Genomic DNA, 23,514 nt, shown 5'->3' with positions numbered 1-23,514 from the left:
CAGGGGGTCAAAGGTCAAAACGATCAACTTACTGTCCCCATTGTCACTCAAAGCCCTTTCCAGTTCAGATTGACTCATTCACTGCTGACTGAAAATCATTAACGGCCGTGTGAAAATCTCCTTAAAAGGGATAATTCACCCAAACGTTAATACTTGGGTGAGCAATCCCTTTAAGACTTTTTAAAAACTACTGCTACCAATGTTCCCTTCCATTCACAACCTTCCTCTCTCTGTGGATGGTTGTGAAAGCACATTAAACGGCGATGGATAGATATAGTAGCTGTAGCGTAACTCACCCAGGGACTTGGGCAGCAGGTTCTTGATGAACTCCGCGTGGTCGCCTACGTGCAGGACGCTGTAGACGCTGGTGTTCATCAGCTCCTCCTGGTTATACAGCAGGTACTGGGTCACGTTCTCGGACACAAACACAATGTTCCCCTCCATGTTCACCACAAAGAAGAACCCGTCCAGGGCCTGGAGAGGAACACACCAGGAGTAGAGGCAGAGGGTTATTAGAAGGAAAATAAATACTCCACACAAGACGGAAACGTGTTTTTTTTGTTGCTTTTACCGAACCCCTGCAATATACACACCTACATAACATTAGGATGGAGAGGGAGTAAAGGAAGAGGGTTATAACCAGGTTACTGACTAAAACTTCAGACGGAGGAAACAAGACGGGAGAAAAATCAGTGACCTTCGGTATATTCAAGGTTGTTATCCATTTTGTCCCAAATGGTACTTAATTCCCTATATAGTGCACTTCTATTGAGTCCTATGGGAGACCTGTAGGCCCTGGACAGTAGTGCACTAAATAGGGAATAGGGTGCCATTTGGGATCCAGGGCCTGGGTTCCAATTGGCCAAGAGGAGAGTCAAGTGTTATTACTGAGTCATTCATCAAAAGGTTCTTAGAGTCATTACAGTGAGGACAGAAAATGACAAAATGGTGAGCAATCATGGAAGCAAACAAACCATTTACAACAACCAACCTTTTATTTCTACGATACAGCCATTACGAAGAAAAGAGCATAAGAAGTTAAGTGGCACACAAAATTATAGTCAATTATGGCAGCACACGCTAACACACCAAGTCAGATTCAGACCTCCGAGATCTAAACTTTAGCAGTAAATAGTTTTACGTAAAAAGAGGGAAAACATTGGGCTGGCTAAGAACATGTGACAAGAGCGTCTGTTCCAAATGGAACCCTATTCCCTTTACAGTGCACTACTTTAGAACAGTGCCATCGGAACTCTGCTCAAAAGTAGTGCATGATATAGGTAATAGGGTGCCATTTGGGATGCAGCCTGGGTCGTATCATTAAACCACGACAGTGCTCTGTAGCAATAAGAGACGGTTGGAATATAACCATGCATTACTGCACAGCGAACTAACTCAACCGAGAGTATTGTGCCGCAACATGAGATTAACTTTCGCAATTCTTCATCTAGATACCCAGATTCCCTCATCATCCTCAGTGAGCTAAATAGCTTGGAGAAGAGGAAGTCTAATCACGACATGTTATGAGCCCCAGCCAGAGTGTGTGGCTCTACACACGAGACAGCCAGGCCATTAACCTCATCCCCTGAGCTCAAAACTGTACACACAAGGCTGTAATATCTCCTTCCTGCCTGGCAACTATTCACTGTCATATTGGTGTGGTTGTGTATACTGTACTACGCTATTAAACTATAATGAAAACTAGTGGAAACCAGGGTAACAAACTATGCATTAAACTGAACACGATTAAAAAAGAGGAATACTCTTCCACTATCAACTTGCTTCAGCCATGGCGCTACTGCAGATATTATGTGGGTCATAAATAGACAGAGAAACTCTGTTAAAAGCTACGATTTCGGGTAAATCGCCTGTTCTCTTGGCAGCTCCAGAGAGGCTTCTCTGAGTTTGCTTCATGGCCCGTGGTTGGTTACCGTCAGGACTGATGAGTAACCCTCCCCTGGCTAGTGAAAGTGTATCCTCCTAAATGGCACCCTATTCCCTATTTAGTGCACTACTTTGACCAGAGCCCTATGGCCCCTGGTCAAATGTGAAATCCTATAAAAAGGGAATAAGATGCCATTTGGGACACAAGCATTGCCTTTCTGTTGGCTCAGCACTGAACTCTCCTCCACCACGCCAGCTGACCGGCTGTGAATTGTCCCTGCTCCCAGCCTGCACCACTTCAAACAGTGCGGACAACCGGCCGCAGTGGTTATATTTAGAGTCTCCTGTGTCTGAATGCAGTGACATAGGGACCAGAGGGAGTATAAATACCCACTGACACGACAGATTACACAGATCTGGAGAACAACACTGGCAGCCACTCCCTGATGCCCACTTTCTCGCCATATAGATAGAGGGACCCCTCTGTCTGACGTCAAACAAGAACCAGGCTAGTGCATTGGTGAACAACTTGACCTTAAGAAACCCAAGTTTGGGATCATTATACCAGTGTGCGGATTCACTTTTTGTTCTATTGTGCATTAATAAACATGCAGGGGAGTTGGCTACAACCATACGCAGGGGGAGTTATACAGTGCATTCGTTAAGTATTCAGACCCCTTCACTTTTTCAACATTTTGTTACATTACAGCCTTATTCTAACATGGATTAAATAAATAAAAAATCCTCATCCAGCTACACAGAAAACCACATAATGACAAAGCGAAAAGTTTATTTTTTAGCAAATGAATATAAAAACAGAAATACCTTATTTCCATAAGTATTCAGACCCTTTGCTAGGAGACTCCAAATTGAGCTTAGATGCATCATATTTCCATTGATCATCCTTGAGATGTTTCTACAACTTGATTGGAGTCTACCTGTGGTAAATTCAATTGATTGGACAAGATTTGGAAAGGCACACACCTGTCTATATAAGGTCCAATACTTGACAGTGCATGTCAGAGCAAAAGGTACCCAAGAACACAGTGGCCTCCATCATTCTAAAATGGAAAGAGTTTGGAACCACCAAGACCCTTCCTAGAGCTGGCCACCAGGCCGAACTGAGCAATCAGGGGAGAAGGGCCTTGGTCAGGGAGGTGAACAAGAACCCGATGGTCACTCTGACAGAGCTCCAGAGTTCCTCTGTGGAGATGGGAGAACCTTCCAGAAGGACAACCATCTATGCAGCACTCCACCAAACAGGCCTTTATTGTAGAGTTGCCAGATGGAAGCCAAACTTCAGTAAAAGGCACATGACAAGCAGCTTGAAGTATGCCAAAAGGCACCTAAAGACTCTCAGACCATGAGAAACAATATTATCTGGTCTGATGAAACCAATATTAAATTCTTTGCCAGAATGCCAAGCATCACATCTGGAGGAAACCTGGCACCATCCCTACGGTGAGGCATGGTGGTGGCAGCATCATGTTGTGGGATGTTTTTTAGTGGCATGGACTGGGAGACTAGTCAGGATTGAGGGAAAGATGAACAGAGTAAAGTACAGAGAGATCCTTGATGAAGTCCTAAGCCCTCTGGAGCAGGTTCTCAGACAGGGGCGAAGGTTCACCTTCCAACAGGACAACGACCCTAAGCACAGCCAGGACAACACAGGAGTGGCTTCGGGACAAGTCTCAATGTCCTTGAGTGGCCCAGCCAGAGGCTGGACTTTGTCATTATGGGGTAGTGTGTGAAGATTAATGCGGAAACACAATGTAATGTAATACCTTTTTCAATTAGGCTGTAACGTAACAAAATGTGAAAGAGTGAAGGGGTCTTGAATACTTTCCGATTGCACTGTATTCCACTATAGATTTTAAATGTGTTCAAAATCTAATCAGTGTTGATTTCACAAGCCCTGCTAATCATGTGACTTGTGATTGTTGTCAATAGTGTGTTGCTCCGACCCACCTCGAGCATCATTGGTCCAAGAGCATCTTTGTCAATAACGCTTTGGCCCGTTGACGAGACGTCTGCTTTCTGAACATCCTCTGCATTGGCAGTAGTTGTTTTCTCTGCACAGAGACAGAGAGACAGAGACAGAGACAGAGACAGAGACAGAGACAGAGACAGAGACAGAGACAGAGAGAGAGAGAGAGAGAGAGAGAGACACACACAGAGACGCAGAGAGTGAGAGGGACAGAGAGAGAGAGAGGGACAGAGAGAGACGCAGAGAGAGAGAGACGCAGAGAGAGACAGAGAGACGCAGAGAGAGAGACGCAGAGAGAGACAGAGAGACGCAGAGAGAGAGAGACACAGAGAGAGAGAGACAGAGACACAGAGAGAGAGAGAGAGAGACAGAGACAGAGGTTGTTAGACATGTTTCACAACTTAACATGTAATCATGTCATCAGCAGCAGCATAGCCATTGCAGAGGGAATGTTGTGTTGCAAAACATGACTTATCTGACTACTTAAACATACAATCATCTCAACAAAATCCTGAGATGGGAGGAACAAAAAGACAACAACCGGTGTCATTCTAAATGGACAAATTCTGTCGAAAACAACATATCTGGGAGGGGAATTTCTTTAAGAAAACAATAAGACCAATTACAATTGGTGGTGTGTGGTTGATGATCAGATACAATCATTTGAAGTGCTCTGAGGGTCCTTGAGAATCACTACAACAGGTGTTAATATGATTTTGTCTTGGCCAACTGATTACCAATATCATTTAGCAACATAATTTCCCATAGTACTGTTGATTCACCTGGGCATAATGTTGACAATGGTTGACTTAAATGCCAGTGTGCATCAATGAGTGATTGGGTGTGGTCTTAATGCCTCACTAGGCCCCTCCCAGTCATCCTCCCCTACAGAGTCTATCAACCTCTCTTCGTGTGTTGGTGCCACTACAGAGTCGAGCTCTTTGTTGTCTGTCCAGTCTGCCTCATCAGGGTACATAGCTGACATTCATGTCCCTGTAAACTGAGCCAGTACAACTACCACCATTGGGCGTGTACATCATGTACACCAACTACCCTCTGTTTACACTGGGCCTATACACCAAAACATTGCTGTCAACTTAGTTGTAATTAACTAAAACAATTAGGATCCATGTTGGATCTAGTAATAAAGGTGGAGTGAGTGAGGGAGAACCCATTACAGTGGGCCTGGGCAGAGAGCTTAACATTACTCTCCATTCAATCACTAAACACACATTTTCAGAGGAGATGGAGCACTGGCTCCCAGTCTGTGGTACATAACACATGTACGGCTGTAGCTACCATACCTGGGATTGTTCTTGCCTCTGGCTTTGGTCCAAATAACACCTGATTCCCTACATAGTGCACTACCTTTGACCAGGGCCCATACAGCTCTTGCAGGGCCCACAGCCATCGGGGACGCAGCCCTTAACTGCTGTTTGAGACTGAACTGGCCAATATTTTACAGTAGAACCGCCATTAAGTATAACCTGCATTCAACCACAAATAAATACATTCTGTACAAATGGCGCTAAGAAAATTTAGTGCAATTGTGTGACCGACATAATGGTGGGAAGCTGTGCGCTAGCTTAAACGCTCAAAATCAATATCTTACAATGTAGAGTGACAAATCAATCAATATTGAGAATCGTCACAGCACTGCACGCTGCTGTATGCACTGCAGCTGCACAAACGGCAGACAATGACAACACTGTATAATACAGTAAGCCAACTCTCATACTAACATGTTATCAAAAGCTGGAACAGTAGGAGGCTTTTTCACATTATACAGTAGGGGGTGCGTCCTAAAAAAGGCACCCGATTCCATACATAGGGTTCCGGTCAAAAGTATGAGTTAGGGCTCAGTTTGAGATGCAGCCTAGAGCTCTCGCCCTCTCTCTGCCACAGGCGCTCACACCAATTCAGACCAGTTCCCTTGGAGTCTTGCATCACATTGCGCATTATTACATAATCCAGTCAGTGAATCACAAACAGCAGGCTTCTTCTTTGTCTTCTTCATCATGAAGAGCATCTCATCTGACTGACTCACTGCCGCTGTGTGTGTGTCTGATCTGCTGCCGTCTGCCCTTCCAGGCAGCAGTCTGTATTTCTACGCAGACAGGCACAAAAAAGTAGGTAGGCACACACACACACACACGCATCCTGCCCTTTCAGCACATCTCTCCCCCAGACGCCTTCCAAGCACAGACACACATCTCACTGAGTCATCAGGAACCCACAACGCATCTCTCAGCTAACTAAAATACACACACACACACACACAAAGAAAATACAGTAACGGACAGTGCTATGAAGAACGTGGGTCATTGTATCATATAGGAATGTGTGTGCTTACAATGAAGGGCAAGTCACTCAGTAGCAGAAAATAAAACCTTACCCTGCTCTTTTATTTGACGAATCTGCTTCACAGTTTCTTTCAAGATTGCACATTTGTCAGGCTTGACATTGAAGTTGTCAATGTCGTTGATGTTTTCAAAGATCAACTCAGCCAGTTCTTCAATGTATTTGTTTTCATGCTCCCGGTTCGGTTTTTCCGTGCTCCGCTTGGGGCTGTGGAGACAGAGGTACAGGTAAGATGACGAGGCAGGGAGGGCACACGGATTAGGAAAAACGCTTTCACAGCAATACATGTGGCGTCTTTCGGTCAAAGCTTCAGCAAGCTACATAGATAGCCAATACACGTCCTGAAGATTAGCCGACGACCCATCCCCCAACAAAAACGTCACTCTATTCTGCCATTGCTTGACCAGTGTATGAATGGACAGGCTCTGGCCAAAAGTAGTGCACTATATAGGGTGCTATTTGAAACACAGACCATATGACCAGCGTATGACCTGACTGCTGAATGACCTTCTAGAGCAGTTCATCTGAGAGTGATCTGTAACAGGGTTTCCTTTAGGAAAATGTGGCGCTGGACATTTGACCGGCAGCATTTGAATAAACCGGACATTTCAGAAATGTACCAGACCCATAGGCATTGGTTGCATAACCTGATTAAGGCATCCACTCACGGTTCTCAGAAATCACATTTAGTTCAGGATAATTCATCTTAACTGAACATGCAACTCAGATGCAAAGGCGAGCGTCATTCTTACAGAATTCCGATGAGCAATTTGAAGATAGTAGAATATAGGTGGCACATCCATAAGGCTTGGGGAAGCTAAGCTTTCCCTGAAGTAAATTGAATAAAAATTGCCAAAATGATATAGCGTAATTAGCTTACCCCGGTCTATAAATTAATAAATAAAATCATGCAAAATAGGTTACTGCACCAGAAAGCATGATTTGTCCACAGAGGATCATTAGCTTCTTTAAAAAAAACTCAGTCTACAGTCGGAAGGGCTAGCAATTTGGGCAGAGTGAGGCAAATACCAAATAGATGATTGTTGAGTTGCGACTTTCAATGAAAAGCAGAGAGAACCAGCAAGGTATATGGCAATATAAAAAAGTAGGTATACAAATGGTTAGTAATGTAATGAAAAGAATCGTCTGTCTAGTTACCAAAATTCTTAATTGAGTGAAAAGTAACCATCTAGTTGGGCCAGTGGAGAACATTGGCCATACATTGGGCCAGTGCCGCGTTTTAGAAAATAATTTCCTCCTCCAGGTTAGATGGACTTGGTACTGTATTTGAGTCTCCACTTTTCGGAGGCTGATTATATGGATCAGACGATGTCATTTTTATTTATTTGTCAGTGTCAGCAGAGTAGGCTACCCTGTCATTTTTGGGCTGCAGTTGTATAAAGCTTAGTAGATTTTTATAAATACATTTTTGCAAAGACATTTTCCAGTGCAAAGAAAATGTAGGCTCTCTAAGCCACTGCACTAAACAGTATTTTTTGCATACATTGATTGAGTTCTATTAATAGCCTACATTATGACTGTCCAATCTAATCATCACATTAGGTCTGCAAATGTGAGGATGCATGGAATGCTTTATTATAAAGGTGTATTTTTGTGAAAATTCTTCCCCAAACTTGAAACCACCGCGCCGCCTATGTTAGAAGAACTGCCCACATTTACTTATCCTCAGACACACGCGTGCGTGCGCTGAGACGCGCGTGCGTGCGTGCGCTGAGACGCGCGTGTTGATTGTATGGCCAATCCCAGGTTTTCACTTTAAATCATAAAAAAAGGAGATCTTTACAGGCAACCTTACATCACACACACACACACACACACACACACACACACACACACACACACGTCTTACATAAATATCGTGCGTTGAGACGCGCGCGTGCGTTCACACATATATTGGAGAGGAATCTGTAACTGTAAGGTAGTGTCCCATATGGCACCACAATCCTTATAAAGTGCACTTTATTTTGAACATGGCCCTTAAAAGACTATATATGGAAAAGGGTGCAATTTGGGCCACACACTTATATTGTGTATATTTGACAGCTGATCTTACCTGGGCCCCAGGAGGTCTGGGCCACATTCTTTTCGCTTCAGGGACTCTCCCCTGGCAGCAGGGTCGGGGGTGTTCTCCCCCACACTACTCATCTTCAGAAAATATCACCAACTACAGGGAGAGAAAGAAGACGCCATTAACGCTCAAGGCTGACGAAGATATTCAGATCGAAACACAACAAACCGCTGGAGTATTCAACAGTGTACAGGTATCTACCTTTATTTCAGGAGTACATTTTCTACCCTAGCACCTGCAAGTAATTGGATGGTCGTACATTATGTATGAAACAAGACGCGGTTTAGGACAATGAGAAATTGAGAGACTCTCCGTCTCTCACTTAGAGTGGCTTGCGAAAATATTCACCCCACCTTGGCATTTTTCCTGTTGTTGCCTTACAACCTGGAATTAAAATGGATTTTTGCGGGGGTTTGTGTCATTTGATTTACACAACATGCCTACCACTTATTTTCTTGTGAAACAAACAAGCAATAAGACACACAAAAAAAGAAAACTTGAGAGTGCATAACTATTCACCCCCAAGTCAATACTTTGTAGAGACACCTTTTGCAGCAATTACAGCTGCAAGTCTCGTGGTATGTCTCTATAAGCTTGGCACATCTAGCACCTAGGATTTATGCCCATTCTTCAAGACAAAACTGCTCAAGCGCCTTCAAGTTGGATGGGTTCCCTGGGGTACAGCAATCTTTAAGTCATACCACAGATTCTCAATTGGATTGAGGTCTGGTCTTTGACTAGGCCATTCCAAGACATTTAAATGTTTCCCCTTAAACCACTCGAGTGTTGCATCAGAAGTATGCTTAGGGTCATTGTCCTGCTGGAAGGTGAACCTCTGTCCCAGTCTAAAAACTCTGGAAGACACATGGAAATCCTGTTTATTTAGCACCATCCATCAATTCTGACCAGTTTCCCAGTCCCTGCCGATGAAAAACATCCACAGAGAATTATGCTGCCACCACCATGCTTCACTGTGGGGATGGTGTTCTCAGGGTTATGAAAGGTGTTGGGTTAGCGCCAGACATAGCGTTTTCCTTGATGGAAAAAAATATACATTTTAGTCTCATCTGACCAGAGTACATTCTTCCATATGTTTGGGGAGTCTCTCACATGCCTTTAGGTGAACACCAAACATGTTTGCTTGTTTTTTTCTTTAAGCAATGGCTTTTTTCTGGCCAGTCTTCTGTAAAGCCCAGCTCTGTGGAGTATATGGCTTAAAGTGGTCCTATGGACAGATACTCCAATCTCCACTGTGGAGCTTTGCAGCTCCTTCAGAGTTATCTTTGGTCTCTTTGTTGCCTCTGATTAATGCCCTCCTTGCCTGGTTTGTGAGTTTTGGTGGGCAATTTTTTAATGGTGCGCACTGGGATGTTCAAAATTTCTGATATTTTTTTATAACCCAAATCTGTACTTCTCCACAACTTTGTCCCTGACCTATTTGGAGCGCTCCTTGGTCATCATGGTGCCGCCACTTGCTTAATGGTGTTGCAGAGTCTGGGGCTTTTAAGAACAGAAAGACACACACACACACACACACACACACACACACACACAGAGAGAGAGATCATGTGACACTTTATTTAAGTCCACCTGTGTGGATTCTAACTAATTATGTGCACCATATCTTATTTAGGGGCTTCATAGCAAAGGGGGTGAATACATATGCAAGTACCACTTCTGTTTTTTTTTTTTTTTGAAACAAGTAAAAAAAAATATATTTCACTTCACCATTTGACTATTTGGTTAATGTCCATTACATGAAATCCAAATAAAAATCTATTTAAATTACAGGTTGTAATGTTACAAAATAGGAAAATAAAAACACCAACGGGGATGAATACTTTTGCAAGGCACTGTATCTAGTACATGTCCTTCCAGCCAGCCACGTAACCTCATAAGGCAATTTGTATGGCTGTGTAACTGCATGGGCTTCTGTCTCCCATCAAATCCAGGCTGAGGGAGGAAGACCGAGAGTGTATGGCTGCCTTGTGTTTCTGCTCTGTTTGCAGTTAGAGGCGAGAGTACACCCCCCCCCCCCCCCCCCCCCCCCCCCCCCCCCCCCCCACTAGTCTGTCCAAGACTCTTCACCAGTCAATGCTATTGGTTTGTCAATTACAGAAGTAACAGCGCCTCTTAAAGGGTGTATACACAGGCCAGAACGAACGACACTGGAAATGGCACCCTATTCCCTTCATAGTGCACTGCTTTTGACCCGTGCCAATAGGACTGGTTATGGCCAAAGTAGTACATTGTAAAGCAAATAGGGTTCCGTTTGGGACACAGCCCCTTTGTAGTCCAAACAGAGCTACTTCCTTACCCTGCCCGGTTTGCACGGACTGATACTAGGCTGACATTCAGCTCCTGCATTGACTGATGCTTCAATAGTAAGATCTGTCAACAACAAGGGGCGGTGAACTCAAACACAGAGGATGATCACAACTGACCTGCATGGACAGACTGCTGGCCTCATTCAAACATCACACCACTTTTCCCCGAATGACTGCGGTAAGCAATAAGAATTACAGATCTCTGACTAACACAATTTCCTTAGAGAGCTGTTTCATCATGACTCATGAAAATACACATCTGCAGTGATCTGCATCTAATTCCCTTATATCCTAAAAAAAACAATGCAATAAAAAAAATGAATGAAAACACATCCAAAATAAACCGTAGTATTAGTCAAGGTCTCATTACATATACAGATAGCCTAGCGCGTCTCTAGGGCGTGTCAGCTAGCTTGGCGCGTCTCTAGGGCGTGTCAGCTAGCCTGGCGCGTATCTCTAGGGCGTGTCAGCTAGCCTGGCGCGTCTCTAGGGCGTGTCAGCTAGCCTGGCGCGTCTCTAGGGCGTGTCAGCTAGCCTGGCGCGTCTCTAGGGCGTGTCAGCTAGCCTGGCGCGTCTCTAGGGCGTGTCAGCTAGCCTGGCGCGTCTCTAGGGCGTGTCAGCTAGCCTGGCGCATCTCTAGGGCGTGTCAGCTAGCCTGGCACGTCTCTAGGGCGTGTCAGCTAGCCTGGCGTTGAGCTGATCTAAGCTGCTGGTGGAATAGCAGACTGGTGTACTAAGAGCCCAGGCAGGCCAGCACATCACCTGACCATTACATAACACACAGCCTGGACCTGCCACTGAGCAGATAGAGCGCCAGCTGGGGCAAATCTCCCTGCTCATCTAAATGAATAATCAGCCCATAGATCCCTGCTGGAGACTACACTGGCACTATTAGATCAGGAGGAGGAGGACGGGGGGGGAGGAATCGGCAGCAGCAGGGAGGAAGAGGAGAAGTCTCAGTCTACTTCTCTCATTTATGCATGCTTACCAAATTTATATAGGCAATTAATTGTTAGGGCTTCTCACTTGCTCAGTTAAATTAGAGGGGGTGGTATCAAAGCTCTCAAGAAATGAAACCGATCATAAAAGCATCTTGAGACGCTGTGATTAGGGCTGTGGCGGTCATGAAATTGTGTCAGCCAGTTATTGTCATGTAACAGACCTTAACTGAATAACACAGAAAATATATTTTTCTGTTATGGAGTGAGTAGCAACATAAAAGTGGCTATGATGAGGTAAAGGTGATCATTTGAAACAGGTCCTATATGCTAGATTTAGAGTTATTTGGCAACTTTTGTGATATACAAACATTTGAATGTCTTATAAATCAAAACATATAATGGGCTGCATGATGCGACTATAGGATATTGATGAAAAAAATAAAAATAGCTTGTGGTCTGTTCCTTGCCTCGGGCTGCACACGCTATTCTCTCATCAAGTAATCATACTTTCACCAACTCTGTATGCCATGGGCTCTCCAACTCTGTATGCCATGGGCTCTCCAACTCTGTATGCCATGGGCTCTCCAACTCTGTATGCCATGGGCTCTCCAACTCTGTATGCCATGGGCTCTCCAACCTTGTTCCTGCAGCTACACGGTGCTTCATTTGGAAAATCAAGTGAAATCTGGTCAGGAACGTCGATAGTAACATGTTGTTTTCGCAACAGAGCATATTTCACTAAAATGTTGACAGTCCATCTGCGTGCTCGAGAAAGGGATAACGGAGAGAGAGAAGATGGAGACGCATGGTGGTGAGATTTTCTGTATAGCAAAAAAAGGTACTGTCACCCAATTAATTCTAGAAACTTTTTTTTTTTTTAAATCCACTCTTCGTACGCTATTCAAATCAAATTCACTAATTGTAGTGGAACTGTAAGGCGCCCTGCACAATCAATGAACCCACAGCATCGCCTAGGGCTATACGTTCTCTCCCAGACTCATGGATAGAAATGTTGGAGCGTAGCTTAATGTAACCGGTCCATTCAGTACGCATAATATTAATACAGTCCACACTCAAAGGCCAGACCAATAAAAGTACCAAAGACATGTTAAATCAGTTTGGTTTCATGTTTTTCTGCCATGCGTAATATGCAGTAGGCTATGTATTGTATAATGGCACAATCATTTTCATTCATAAGCCTATGCTCTAATATGCATGAGTGTTTTGAATGAATCATCACCATAGAAACCTCCATTTCATTGTGTTAGGCTTTAAAAACAAGATCCACCACAACCATGTTTTACACTGTTTCAACCTGCTTCTTCAAAGTGATCATCACAGTACGGTGAGTTTTAAAAGTATGATAGGCCTAGTGTTTTGATAAGTGTTTGATGCAATTATCGATTGCATTTATGTCAGAGTGGTTAGAGGGACAATACAGCCCTGAGTACCAACCATTAGGAACTGATGGTTATTAGCAAGTTGGGTACTACCAAAGTAGGTCCAGAGTGCATAAAAGGAGATAACAGTGACTCAACGATTCACGTGGAATTTTACTGCGGTCATGACTACTGGTGTGGCGGTAATACGGTCACCGCAACAGCCCTAGTTGTGATTAAGTCAATTAATGTCCATGTTAAACCATGCATGCAGGGAAACATATTTCCTTGCTCCTAATGACAAGGCATTTTTACTGTAAAGCTTCAACTGATTGTATATGTACATACCTAAACGCTGTACTGTATGCATTAAAGAACATTGAAGACCTTTGCCACAACCCAAAGAGATGTCTGTACCACTTTCCATCAATGTTTATTTTTATTCATTATTTAACCAGGAAAAGCCAATTGAGGCAGTCTCTTTTGCAAGGAAGACCTGGCCAAGAAATGTAAGCATACAATCAGCACAACACAATTCTCCTGAAGAAAGTTTTGTGCCCGAGTTTTAAATTCATTTAGGGGCACTAAGTACATCAAGCTCAAGCATGCAATTCCACAAGCACCATGACATAGAGTTCACAGTCAGAGCAGGTGTTTGGGACAATGTAATACCAAATTTATATATTTGGGATACAGCCCCTGTCATTAATTGTTCTGTGTTCCAATAATTGTTGCATGTTCCTCTTCAGCCACCGTAGTTGAGCTGTCCTCAAATATATATTGAGTGGACTGACTGGCAATACATTTGGGATTTCAGTAAAATGAACTAACCCTGATGAAGAGACAACAGATGAGACTGAAGGTAGTGGTAATACAATACCACAGAGGCATGGTCAAACTTGACTCATATTTTTTTTTATGCTAAAGTCGCTTTTCCGCCAACTTCACCATAAAAATCTGAATTTTTTTTTTTTTTTACAACTTTTCCTTATATCTGAAAGGTATTGTCAGTATCAAGTCAAAACGGGTATTTACGTCTAACAACCTAGTAATCATTTCGGTAAAGTTCTGCATAAGGCTTAGTATGAAACGTAGCTGTAATGCTGGAGGCAGCACTGGCACGCACTAAGCTCTTAAAAACACTTGATGGTTGCTAGGCAGTGCCAGTTAACCGTCCTCCTGCCAGTTCTAAACTTTGCGAGGCATGTCATTTCTCCCATCTCTTCACATAGCCCACCATTAAGCAGGCACTGTTCTCTTACCCACAACTGGATAGATCCATAAATAATTCATATCGGAATAAATATCACTGAATGATGAAAATATTGGAATAAAGTAGGCTAATGCAACTGAAGGCATGTATCAAATTGTTGCTTAATGAAACTACCAAAGTCATCAAATCATTGGAATACATTTTAAGCAATAGTCTACCCGCTTGTGGTCAACTAGACGATCATTTCAGCACTGCTTTGGGACACGCGTGGGGACTCGTCTTGATAAAAACATTTTTAAATATTTGTTTTCGCTGAATCTCCGTTTGGATATTGGTACGGCTACAATTAGGCTGTGGAAATGTTAGCTAAGTTGAGTGCTGCTCGTGAACATCTTGTCTAGTTGGCTCATTTATTAGAACATTTGTGACCCGTTCCAGGAAACTAGGCATATGTCGCGCTTCATTACTTCACAGGAGAGCCATTTGAACATAAAAATGTTTTTTTTTTGGCAGAAATGCCTTCTGGAACATGTGAACTTTCATGCGGCTTAATAACAAATGTGTATGCCATCTGTAAATACAAATAAAATTGTTAAAATTACAAGCCTAGTTTAGCCACAGAAAAAGCTAGCAACCTTCCCGCTAGCGATGATTGGCTGAGATAATGAATGGGCTGGACATGCCGAGAGATTAGTTTGGATTGGTCGGCCATGTGGCACGCTTCTGTCTATTTGAGTTGGTCAGCATGTGTAGGTAATCTTTTCTAACACAGCTTTTTTTATATATACATCACGCAGAAGAACTGCGTAAGGGTTGCTCTCCACTGTCTGGTGGACAGTGAAAATCTGTGGAATTAGAGTACGATAGCTAAGGGAGATGGCGAAAACACCTGTCGCCTGATTACATCTTCAAACTAAGGGCAACCATAACATCTGTGACAGAGGGAGAAGCGTCCATCCATGCATACGGTTAAGGTAGTCTACCTAGCTACATTTTCAGATATTACACATTTCAAATTTTGTCAGAAAGTCATTTTAATTTCAAGTTAAAGTGTACTGTTAGCTGGCTGGCTCGCTTGCTAGCTAACGTTACGTGTATGATCTGTGTAGTAATATTATTGGCATCTCAGAGACATTTGCTTTGCTAGTTGTAGCTTAATGTAAGCTAGCTAACATTGAACCTGGTTGGTTAGCTACCTGCAGATTCATGCAGGGTAGTAACGTCATGAGTTGGGATTATGGTTCAATTGTTTAGCTAGCTAGACAAGAAAAATATATTTTATTCTGTTATAGTCTTACTACAAAATATATATTGACTGATCGAGGTAGGTGTGTCATGTCAGTTAATTAGAACTACCCCTCCCAGATCCGGGAGAATTGTCATAAACTGACACTAATTAGCATAACACAACGGACAAAAAAATATTACTAGAAAATATTCATATTCATTAAATCTTTTGTTAATCACCCTGTCATCTCAGATTTTGAAATTATGCTTTACAGCCAAAGCAAGACAAGCATTTGTGTAAGTTTATCGATAGCCCAGCATAGCATTATGTCCAGCTAGCAGTAGGCAACTTGGTCACGAAAATCAGAAAAGCAATCACTTTAAATCGTTTACCTTTGATGAGCTTCGGATGTTGTTTTCACTCACGAGACTCCCAGTAAGACAGCAAATGTTCATTTTGTCCCATAAAGATTATTTTTATTTGCCCGAAATGCCTCACGTTTGGCTGAGAAATCCACCGGAAACTGCGGTCACGACAGAAACATGGCAAAAGTTTTTTATAATCAATCCTCAAGGTGTTTTTCAAATATCTTTTCGATAAAATATCAACCGGGACAGGTGGCTTCTTAGTAGGAAAGAGAGAAACAATGGCCGCATTTGTCCATTACGCACAAATCACTGAGAGCCACCAGCTGACCACTGACGCAATGTTGTCGTTCAGGCTCATTTTTCAAATTAAAAGCCTGAAACTATGTATTGTGACACTAGACACATTAGGGAAGCCATAGAAAAAGGAATCTGGTTGATATCCCATTCACTGCTCAATAGGGACGCATAGGAACGCAGAGCTTTCTAAATAAGAGTCCCTTCCTGATTGGATTTTTCTCAGGCTTCCGTCTGCAATATCAGTTCTGTTATACACACAGACAATATTTTTACAGTTTGGAAACTTTAGAGTGTTTTCTATCCTAAGCTGTCAATGATATGCATATTCTAGCATCTTGTCCTGACAAAATAGCCCATTTACTTTGGGAACGTTATTTTTCCAAAAATGAAAATAGTGCCCCCATAGTTTCAAGAGGTTAAATGAACAAAATAATGAACTATTGATTTCATTCATTTGGACATAACATAATTCAACTCAAAATAAACCAGTCTATTGTATTAGTCTTAGGACCAGCCTAAACAAATTAATAATTATTTTTGTTGGTACTAATATAAGGCATATGCAGGTGAGAATGTGGTTTAAAAAATGTTTAAAAGTTTTTTTTAAATCTGGCAAAATACTGTAAATCCTGTGTGAAAGCAGTATCAGTAAAAAGAGGTAGCGTCCCAAACAGCACCCTGTTCCCTATATAGTGCACTACATAGGGAATAGAGTGTCATTTGGGATGCAACCCATTGCAAACAGCCTGCATTGGAGGGTCACCATGACCCCGTGATGTGGGGCGACATGTTTCAAGAGCAAATACACAACTGTTTGTCTGGATGCATGGACAGAGCCTAACCTACATCCTCATTCCATTACAAGGTGTCAGCTCTATACAGTCAGAAGATACAAATCACGTCCCAAATGAGTGCTACACATTGTTATTCCACCCCCAATACAGCACTTTGAGCATCTGGAAAGGCACTACATAAATGCAGTCAATTATTAGCATTATTAATTACCGTACGTCAAAATACGGACCATTCAGCCATTTCCACCGTCGACTAAAGTTGAAGAACACTATTGGCTTTTATTTAGGGGGTAGATCAGCTTTAATACTTCCATCAATGTAATTGTCTGCATCTTTTGCAATCCCCCATATATTTGTTTGTAAATATATTTTCTCCTAACCCCCCCTAATTGGAGTAAAGTAATGGACAATACTTAGGTTCTACATACATAAAAATGTGCTGTTTCACAAAAGTTCTGAACCTTTATTCTCACAGTTTCTACAGATTGTAATTAAAGAATTATACTTTTAGCAAAAACGTTTATATTATTGATCGATTGACTATGTTTTTTCAAATCACCCAGCAGTGCTATCCCTAGAATGCCAGCATCCCACAGTCACCTCTTCACTGTTGAGACTTTTTTTTGTTGTTGCAGGTATTATTTAATGAAGCTGCCAATTGAGAACTTGTGAGGCGTCTGTTTCTCAATCTAGACACTAATGTACTTGTCCTCTTGCTCAGTTGTGCAATGGGGCCTCCTTACTCCCCTTTCTATTCTGGTTAGAGCCAGTTTGCGCTGTTTTGTGAAGGGAGTAGAACACAGCGTTTTACCAGATCTTCAGTTTCTTGGCAATTTCTCACATAGAATAGCCTGAATTTCTCAGAACAAGAACAGACTGACGAGTTTCAGAAGAAAGAGTCTTTGTTTCTGGCCATTTTGAGCTTGTAATCAAACCCACAAATGCTGATGCTCCAGATACTCAACTAGTCTAAAAGGTCAGTTTTTTTGCTTCTTTAATCAAAACAACAGTTTTCAGCTGTGCTAACATACTTGCAAAAGGGTTTTCTAATTATCAGTTAGCCCTTTAAAATTCTAATCTTGGATTAGCTAACACAACATGCCATTGGAACACAGGAGTGATGGTTGCTGATAATGGGCCTCTGTAGATATTCCATAAAGAAGCTGCAGTTTCCAGCTACAATAGTCATTTACAACATTAACAATGTGTACACTATTTCTGATCAATTTTATGTTATTTAAAAAAATGGACAAAAAGTGCTTTTCTTTCAAAAACAAGGACATTTCTAAGTAAGCCCAAACTTTTGAACAGAAGTGTGTGTGTGTACACATTTTTCCCCTCCATTCTATTTTGCAAGAATGTATAATAATTTAAACTGAAAAGCAAACATTTTGAATCCAGGGATGTTTTACGTATCAGTTCATAAACCATGTTCCATGGAATAGGTACATTGAAAATCTCTGCTATCTATATGGCACAGCTATCAATTCTTCCTTAAAATGAAACTGGTGTACTTTGGTCTTTAATGCAGGGCTGACAAACAACAAGTTTTACTCCCCCCCCCCCCCCTTCCACTTGAGGTAATGCAATTAGTTGGTTCTAATTTTGATAGAGCAGACATTTCCGTATTGTTTTGTTAGCTGTATGTGTGACAAGTCCACCAGTCCTATTAATATCTTTAAATTATACCTTAACATCCCCCCCCCCCCCCAAAAAAAAAAATATATATATATATATCTTTATATCAAATGAGTATATTTTAGTTTAACCATAATATTTGTTCTGTCTTTTCTGGTGGATTAAACTGACATTTGAACCAACTTCCTATAGCTTGTTTTAAAAATAGCAATATTTTGGAGATTATTTTCAAATAACTGAAAGTGAGAGAGGTTGTAATCTGAATAAAGGGGAAAAGGCCATTCTTGAACATGGGGTGAGACATTCTTACTAATCTGTTAGAGGACCAGTTCAGATTTAAGTATAACTTTTGTATGACTGACTCTTTTAGTGAGAGGTTTAATATTTAATTTATTTTCTCCAAATTCATATTGATTAGATAAAATGGGCCCTTTTAATTTCATCTGGCTTGCCATTCCAAATAAAATTGAATATTTTTTGCTCATATAATAAAAATAAATTATATATTTTAAAAACCGGTCGCTAGGTGTAGGCAAGGCCATAAGCAAATATCTAAACTCAGATATTAGTAAAAAGTTAAATCAGGGTGATTTTTCCACAAATACACAGGCATTTTCCTTTCCAAGGTAGCAAGATCTTATCTATTTTTACTAACTTTCTATTAAAATGTATTGTAGTGCGGTCATTTATTTTCAGGACATGAATATTGAGTATGTCCACATCACCATCAGACCACTTTAATGGTAAACTACACGGTAATGTAAAAGTTGTATTTTTTTGTGACCCAATACGTAATATGGTACTCATCATAATTTGGTTGTAATCCAGAAAGGTTAGAAAAGATCGTCAATGAGGCTGTGGAGGGATCTAAATTGTGGATTTAAAAGAAATCATGAATCATCAGCGTACAATGACACCTTTGTTTTTCCAACCCCTTGACATTATTCTTGGATCTGAAATGAATAGCTATAACATCGCGATTGCCATAATAATAAGATATTCCCAATAGTGGACAACATGGTTTTGCTCCTCTTGGCAGTTTAGTACTTTTTGAGAAGTAGCCATTATTTACTATTTTACACCTAGGGTTACTATACATAACTTTAAGCCATTTTATAAGAGATTGTAAAAAAAATTAAACATTCCAGGCATTCATTTATTTATATATCACATTCCAGTCATATTTAATCAAAAGCCTTTTCAAAGTCAGCCAAGAACACCAGGCTTTGACTACGGTGATTTGGAGTAGAGGTCGACCGATTATGATTTTCAAACACCGATACAGATTAAATCGTCCGGTTTATTTATTTGTAAATGACAATTACAACAATACTGAATGAACACTTATTTTGACTTAATATAATACATCAATAAAAATGAATTTAGCCTCAAATAAATAATGAAACATGTTCAATTTGGTTTAAATAATGCAAAAACAAAGTGTTGGAGAAGTAAAAGTGCAATATGTGCCATGTAAAAAAGCTAACGTTTGAGTTCCTTGCTCAGAACATGAGAACATATGAAAGCTGGTGGTTCCTTTTTAACATGAGACTTCAATATTCCAAGGTAAGAGGTTTTAGGTTGAAGTTATTATAGGACTATTTCTCTCTATACCATTTGTAATTCATATACCTTTGACTATTAGGATGTCCTTATAGGCACTATAGTATTGCCAGTAACAGTATAGCTTCTGTTCCTATGCAAAGAGCTGCTAGCAAAACGCACAAAATTGCTGTTTGAATGCTTACGAGCCTGCTGCTGCTGCCTACCATTGCTCAGTCAGACTGCTCTATCAATCATAGACTTAGTTATAACACACAGAAATACAAGCCTTTGGTCATTAATATGGTAGAATCTGGAAACAATCATTTAAAAAACAAAACGTTTATCATTTCAGTGAAATACGGAACTGTTCGGTATTTATCTAACGGGTGGCATCCCTAAGTCTAAATATTCTTACATTGCACAACCTTCAATGTTATGTCATAGTTACGTAGAATTCTGGCAAATTAGTTCACAATGAGCCAGGATGCCCAAACTGATGCATATCCCCTGACTCTGGTTGCAATGAACACAAGAAAAGTGACACAATTTCACCTGGTTAATATTGCCTGCTAACCTGGATTTCTTTAAGCTAAATATGCAGGTTTAAAAATATATACTTTGTGTATTGATTTTAAGAAAGGCATTGGTGTTTATGGTTAGGTACAGTCGTCCAACGATTGTGCTTTTTTCCCGCAAATGTGCCTTTGTTAAATCATCCCCCAGCGTTGCATCGATTATATGCAACGCAGGACACGCTAGGTAAACTAGTAATATCATCGACCATGTGTAGTTAACTAGTGATTATGATTGATTGATTGTTTTTATAAGATAAGTTTAATGCTAGCTAGCAACTTACCTTGGCTTCCACTGCATTCGCGTAACAGGCAGTCTCCCTGTGGAGTGCAACGAGAGGCAGGTGGTTATAGCGTTGGACTAGTTAACTGTAAGCTTGCAAGATTGGATCCCCCGAGCTGATAAGGTGAAAATCTGTCGTTCTGCCCCTGAACAAGGCAGTTAACCCACCATTCCTAGGCCGTCATTGAAAATAAGAATGTGTTCTTAACTGACTTGCCTAATTAAATAAAAAAATAAGTAAAATAAAAATCTGCCGCCCAAAAATACAGATTTTCGATTGTTATGAAAACTTGAAATCGTCCCCAATTAAAATCGGCTATTCCGATTATTCGGTCGACCTCTAATTTGGAGCAAGGTCTTCCAATTTCTAATACTTTATCACATTCAAAAATGGCAAAAGCCCTTTAAAATGGTCTGTCATGATGATAATAACAGAGGAGTAACCTCAGGCACATTTGACATTTGCGGGTTGAAGACAACGCATCTTTTAAAGTCAATGTTCCCGCATTTGGCAAAGATTGCATTCATAGGAAACGCGCATGTCGGCTCAATTGGAATATAACTTTATAAAACGCATTGTCGGCTGTCTAGTGTGCTTAATCCTCCATTCAGTATTTAAGTTCCTCATCACCCAGGACTGGTTGTCATTGTAATAGGAAAGAGAGCTGATATGACACAGTAGAAGCTTTCCTTTTGGACAAGCCAGAGAAGATTCCTTCACTTTTGCAACTTTATACTTGCTGAGAAAACCAGGACCTATTTTTGTTAGTCAGTTTAGTGACACCTTTTTACTCATCAAAATGCACTCTAGGATATTCCAATTTCCACAGGTCCATAACATGATTAATATAGGCATTACCCTCACTCATCCTAAGGGCAAAAATACTCTGAATTCAAAAATAGTATTATTTTCAGCATGCTGCATGGCCTGCAAAGGTCCACAACACACTTCAAATGTTAATTGTTTTATAGTTGAAAATAACACTACATGACCAGTGGTCTCCCAAAGGCAGCAAAGCGGTTAGTCTTTTGATCAGGAAGATAATCCCATTAGGAAGCGGTGATCAATCCAACGGTTAATTCTGTAATGCCTCAGTTGACCTCTGAACTGTCTTCTCGTTGCAGAAATTGTTTTAAATGGGTTTACTTTGTGAGGCACTTGGTTTCTCTAATTTCATTAGTATTGGATTGGAAGGAGAAGATGCTGGGGTGTAAGCATTTTGTGGTATGCTACATTACGGTTAAGTCATAGAGAGCCTGCCGCGGATGGTGATGGAACAATCTGTCCCAGTATGCTTTCTATGATCTGAGAGGTCATTACCATTGGATCAACCATATAATTAGGAATTAGAATACTAATTTAATAGGATATCTATGGGATCAACACCATGATGTCATCATCATCAGACATGACTGCTCTCTTCTTCATCATCCTTCTCCCTGGAGTGCCAAGTTCTTTGACAAGAGTATTAAGGCTGGCCAGCACAACCAAATACAGGAATATAAATTAAAACATTCCTCATCACATAGGGAACCAGCCCTAAGTAACAGAGTTTAGAATTGCCTTATTGAGGATGTTGAAACACCATGAATGCAGAGACTGCCATGACTTCATGGACCCTCATACTCAGTGAGATGTATCAGACAGTGAGTCAGACTTTTGGAGGATATGTAAGCCTGTACAGACAGATCTCTTAGCCTATAGAAAAGCCATGGTAACAGGGCTCAAGCCCTCCCATCAGACACATACACTGGGCATTAAATCTTCTTTAGTGTGGATTAGGAGCCCTAGTTTTCCTGTAGCAGCCCGATAGCTACGCATGCTGGTGTACAATCTCTGTTTGCAGAATAATCAATTCCACGAGACGATGAATGAGAGCTGGAGCCAGCCATTATCAGGCTGATCCCACAGGTCAAATTGAATCAGGGCTCCGTCCTGCCGACGTTCCCTGGCCCACTCAGACTTCCTAGGTCAAATCAAATCTAAATGTTATTTGTCACATGCGCCAAATACAACAGGTATACAACCTTACAGTGAAACGCTTACTTACAAGTCCTTTACCAACAGTTCAGTTCAAGAAACAGAGCTAAGAAAATATTTACTAAATAAAAACAGTAAAATGACATAACAATAACGACGCTATATACAGGGGTCAACGGTACCAAGTAAATGTTCAGGGGTACAGGTTAGTTGAGGTAATTTGTGCATGTAGGTAGGGCTGAAGTGACTATGCACAGACAAACAGCAGCAGCGTGAAAAAAAACAAGTGGGGGGGGGGGCTAAATGTAAATAGTGGCCATTTAATTAAATGTTCAGCAGTCTCATAGCTTGGGGGTAGAAGCTGTTAATGAGCCTTATGGACCTAGACTCAGTGCTCTGGTAACGCTTGCCGTGCAGTAGCAGAGAAAAGTCTATGACTTGGGTGACTGGAGTCTGACCATTTTTGTTGGCCTCCCTCCGACACCGCCTGGTATGTAGGTTCTGGATGGCAGGAAGCTTGGCCTCAGTGATGTACTGGGTCGTAAACACTACCCTCTGTAACGCCTTACCGATCAGTTGCCAAACCAGGCAGTGAGGCAACCGGTCAAGATGCTCTCGATGGTGCTG

General features: G+C 41.4%; 1 protein-coding gene across 4 annotated transcripts in view; it reads right to left on the bottom strand.

The window, feature by feature from the left end:
- The window catches only part of LOC109874983 (nuclear receptor coactivator 2), a 70,272-nt gene that overhangs the window by 28,759 nt on the left and 17,999 nt on the right, over positions 1 to 23,514 (bottom strand). For all 4 annotated transcript variants that reach the window (XM_031810153.1, XM_031810151.1, XM_031810150.1 and 1 more), the window contains exons 2-5: positions 8,307 to 8,417; positions 6,267 to 6,439; positions 3,853 to 3,956; positions 297 to 474 (exon numbers count right to left, since the gene is read on the bottom strand). In XM_031810153.1, coding sequence (XP_031666013.1) covers positions 297 to 474; positions 3,853 to 3,956; positions 6,267 to 6,439; positions 8,307 to 8,398 — 547 coding nt within the window. In that variant the 5' untranslated portion in view covers positions 8,399 to 8,417. The remainder of the gene's footprint in view (positions 1 to 296; positions 475 to 3,852; positions 3,957 to 6,266; positions 6,440 to 8,306; positions 8,418 to 23,514) is intronic.

This window comes from Oncorhynchus kisutch, linkage group LG30 (assembly GCF_002021735.2).
Source record: "Oncorhynchus kisutch isolate 150728-3 linkage group LG30, Okis_V2, whole genome shotgun sequence".
NCBI lineage: Eukaryota > Metazoa > Chordata > Actinopteri > Salmoniformes > Salmonidae > Oncorhynchus > Oncorhynchus kisutch.
The sequence above is the reverse complement of the archived record's forward strand: the minus strand, read 5'-3'. Positions and strand labels throughout refer to the sequence as shown.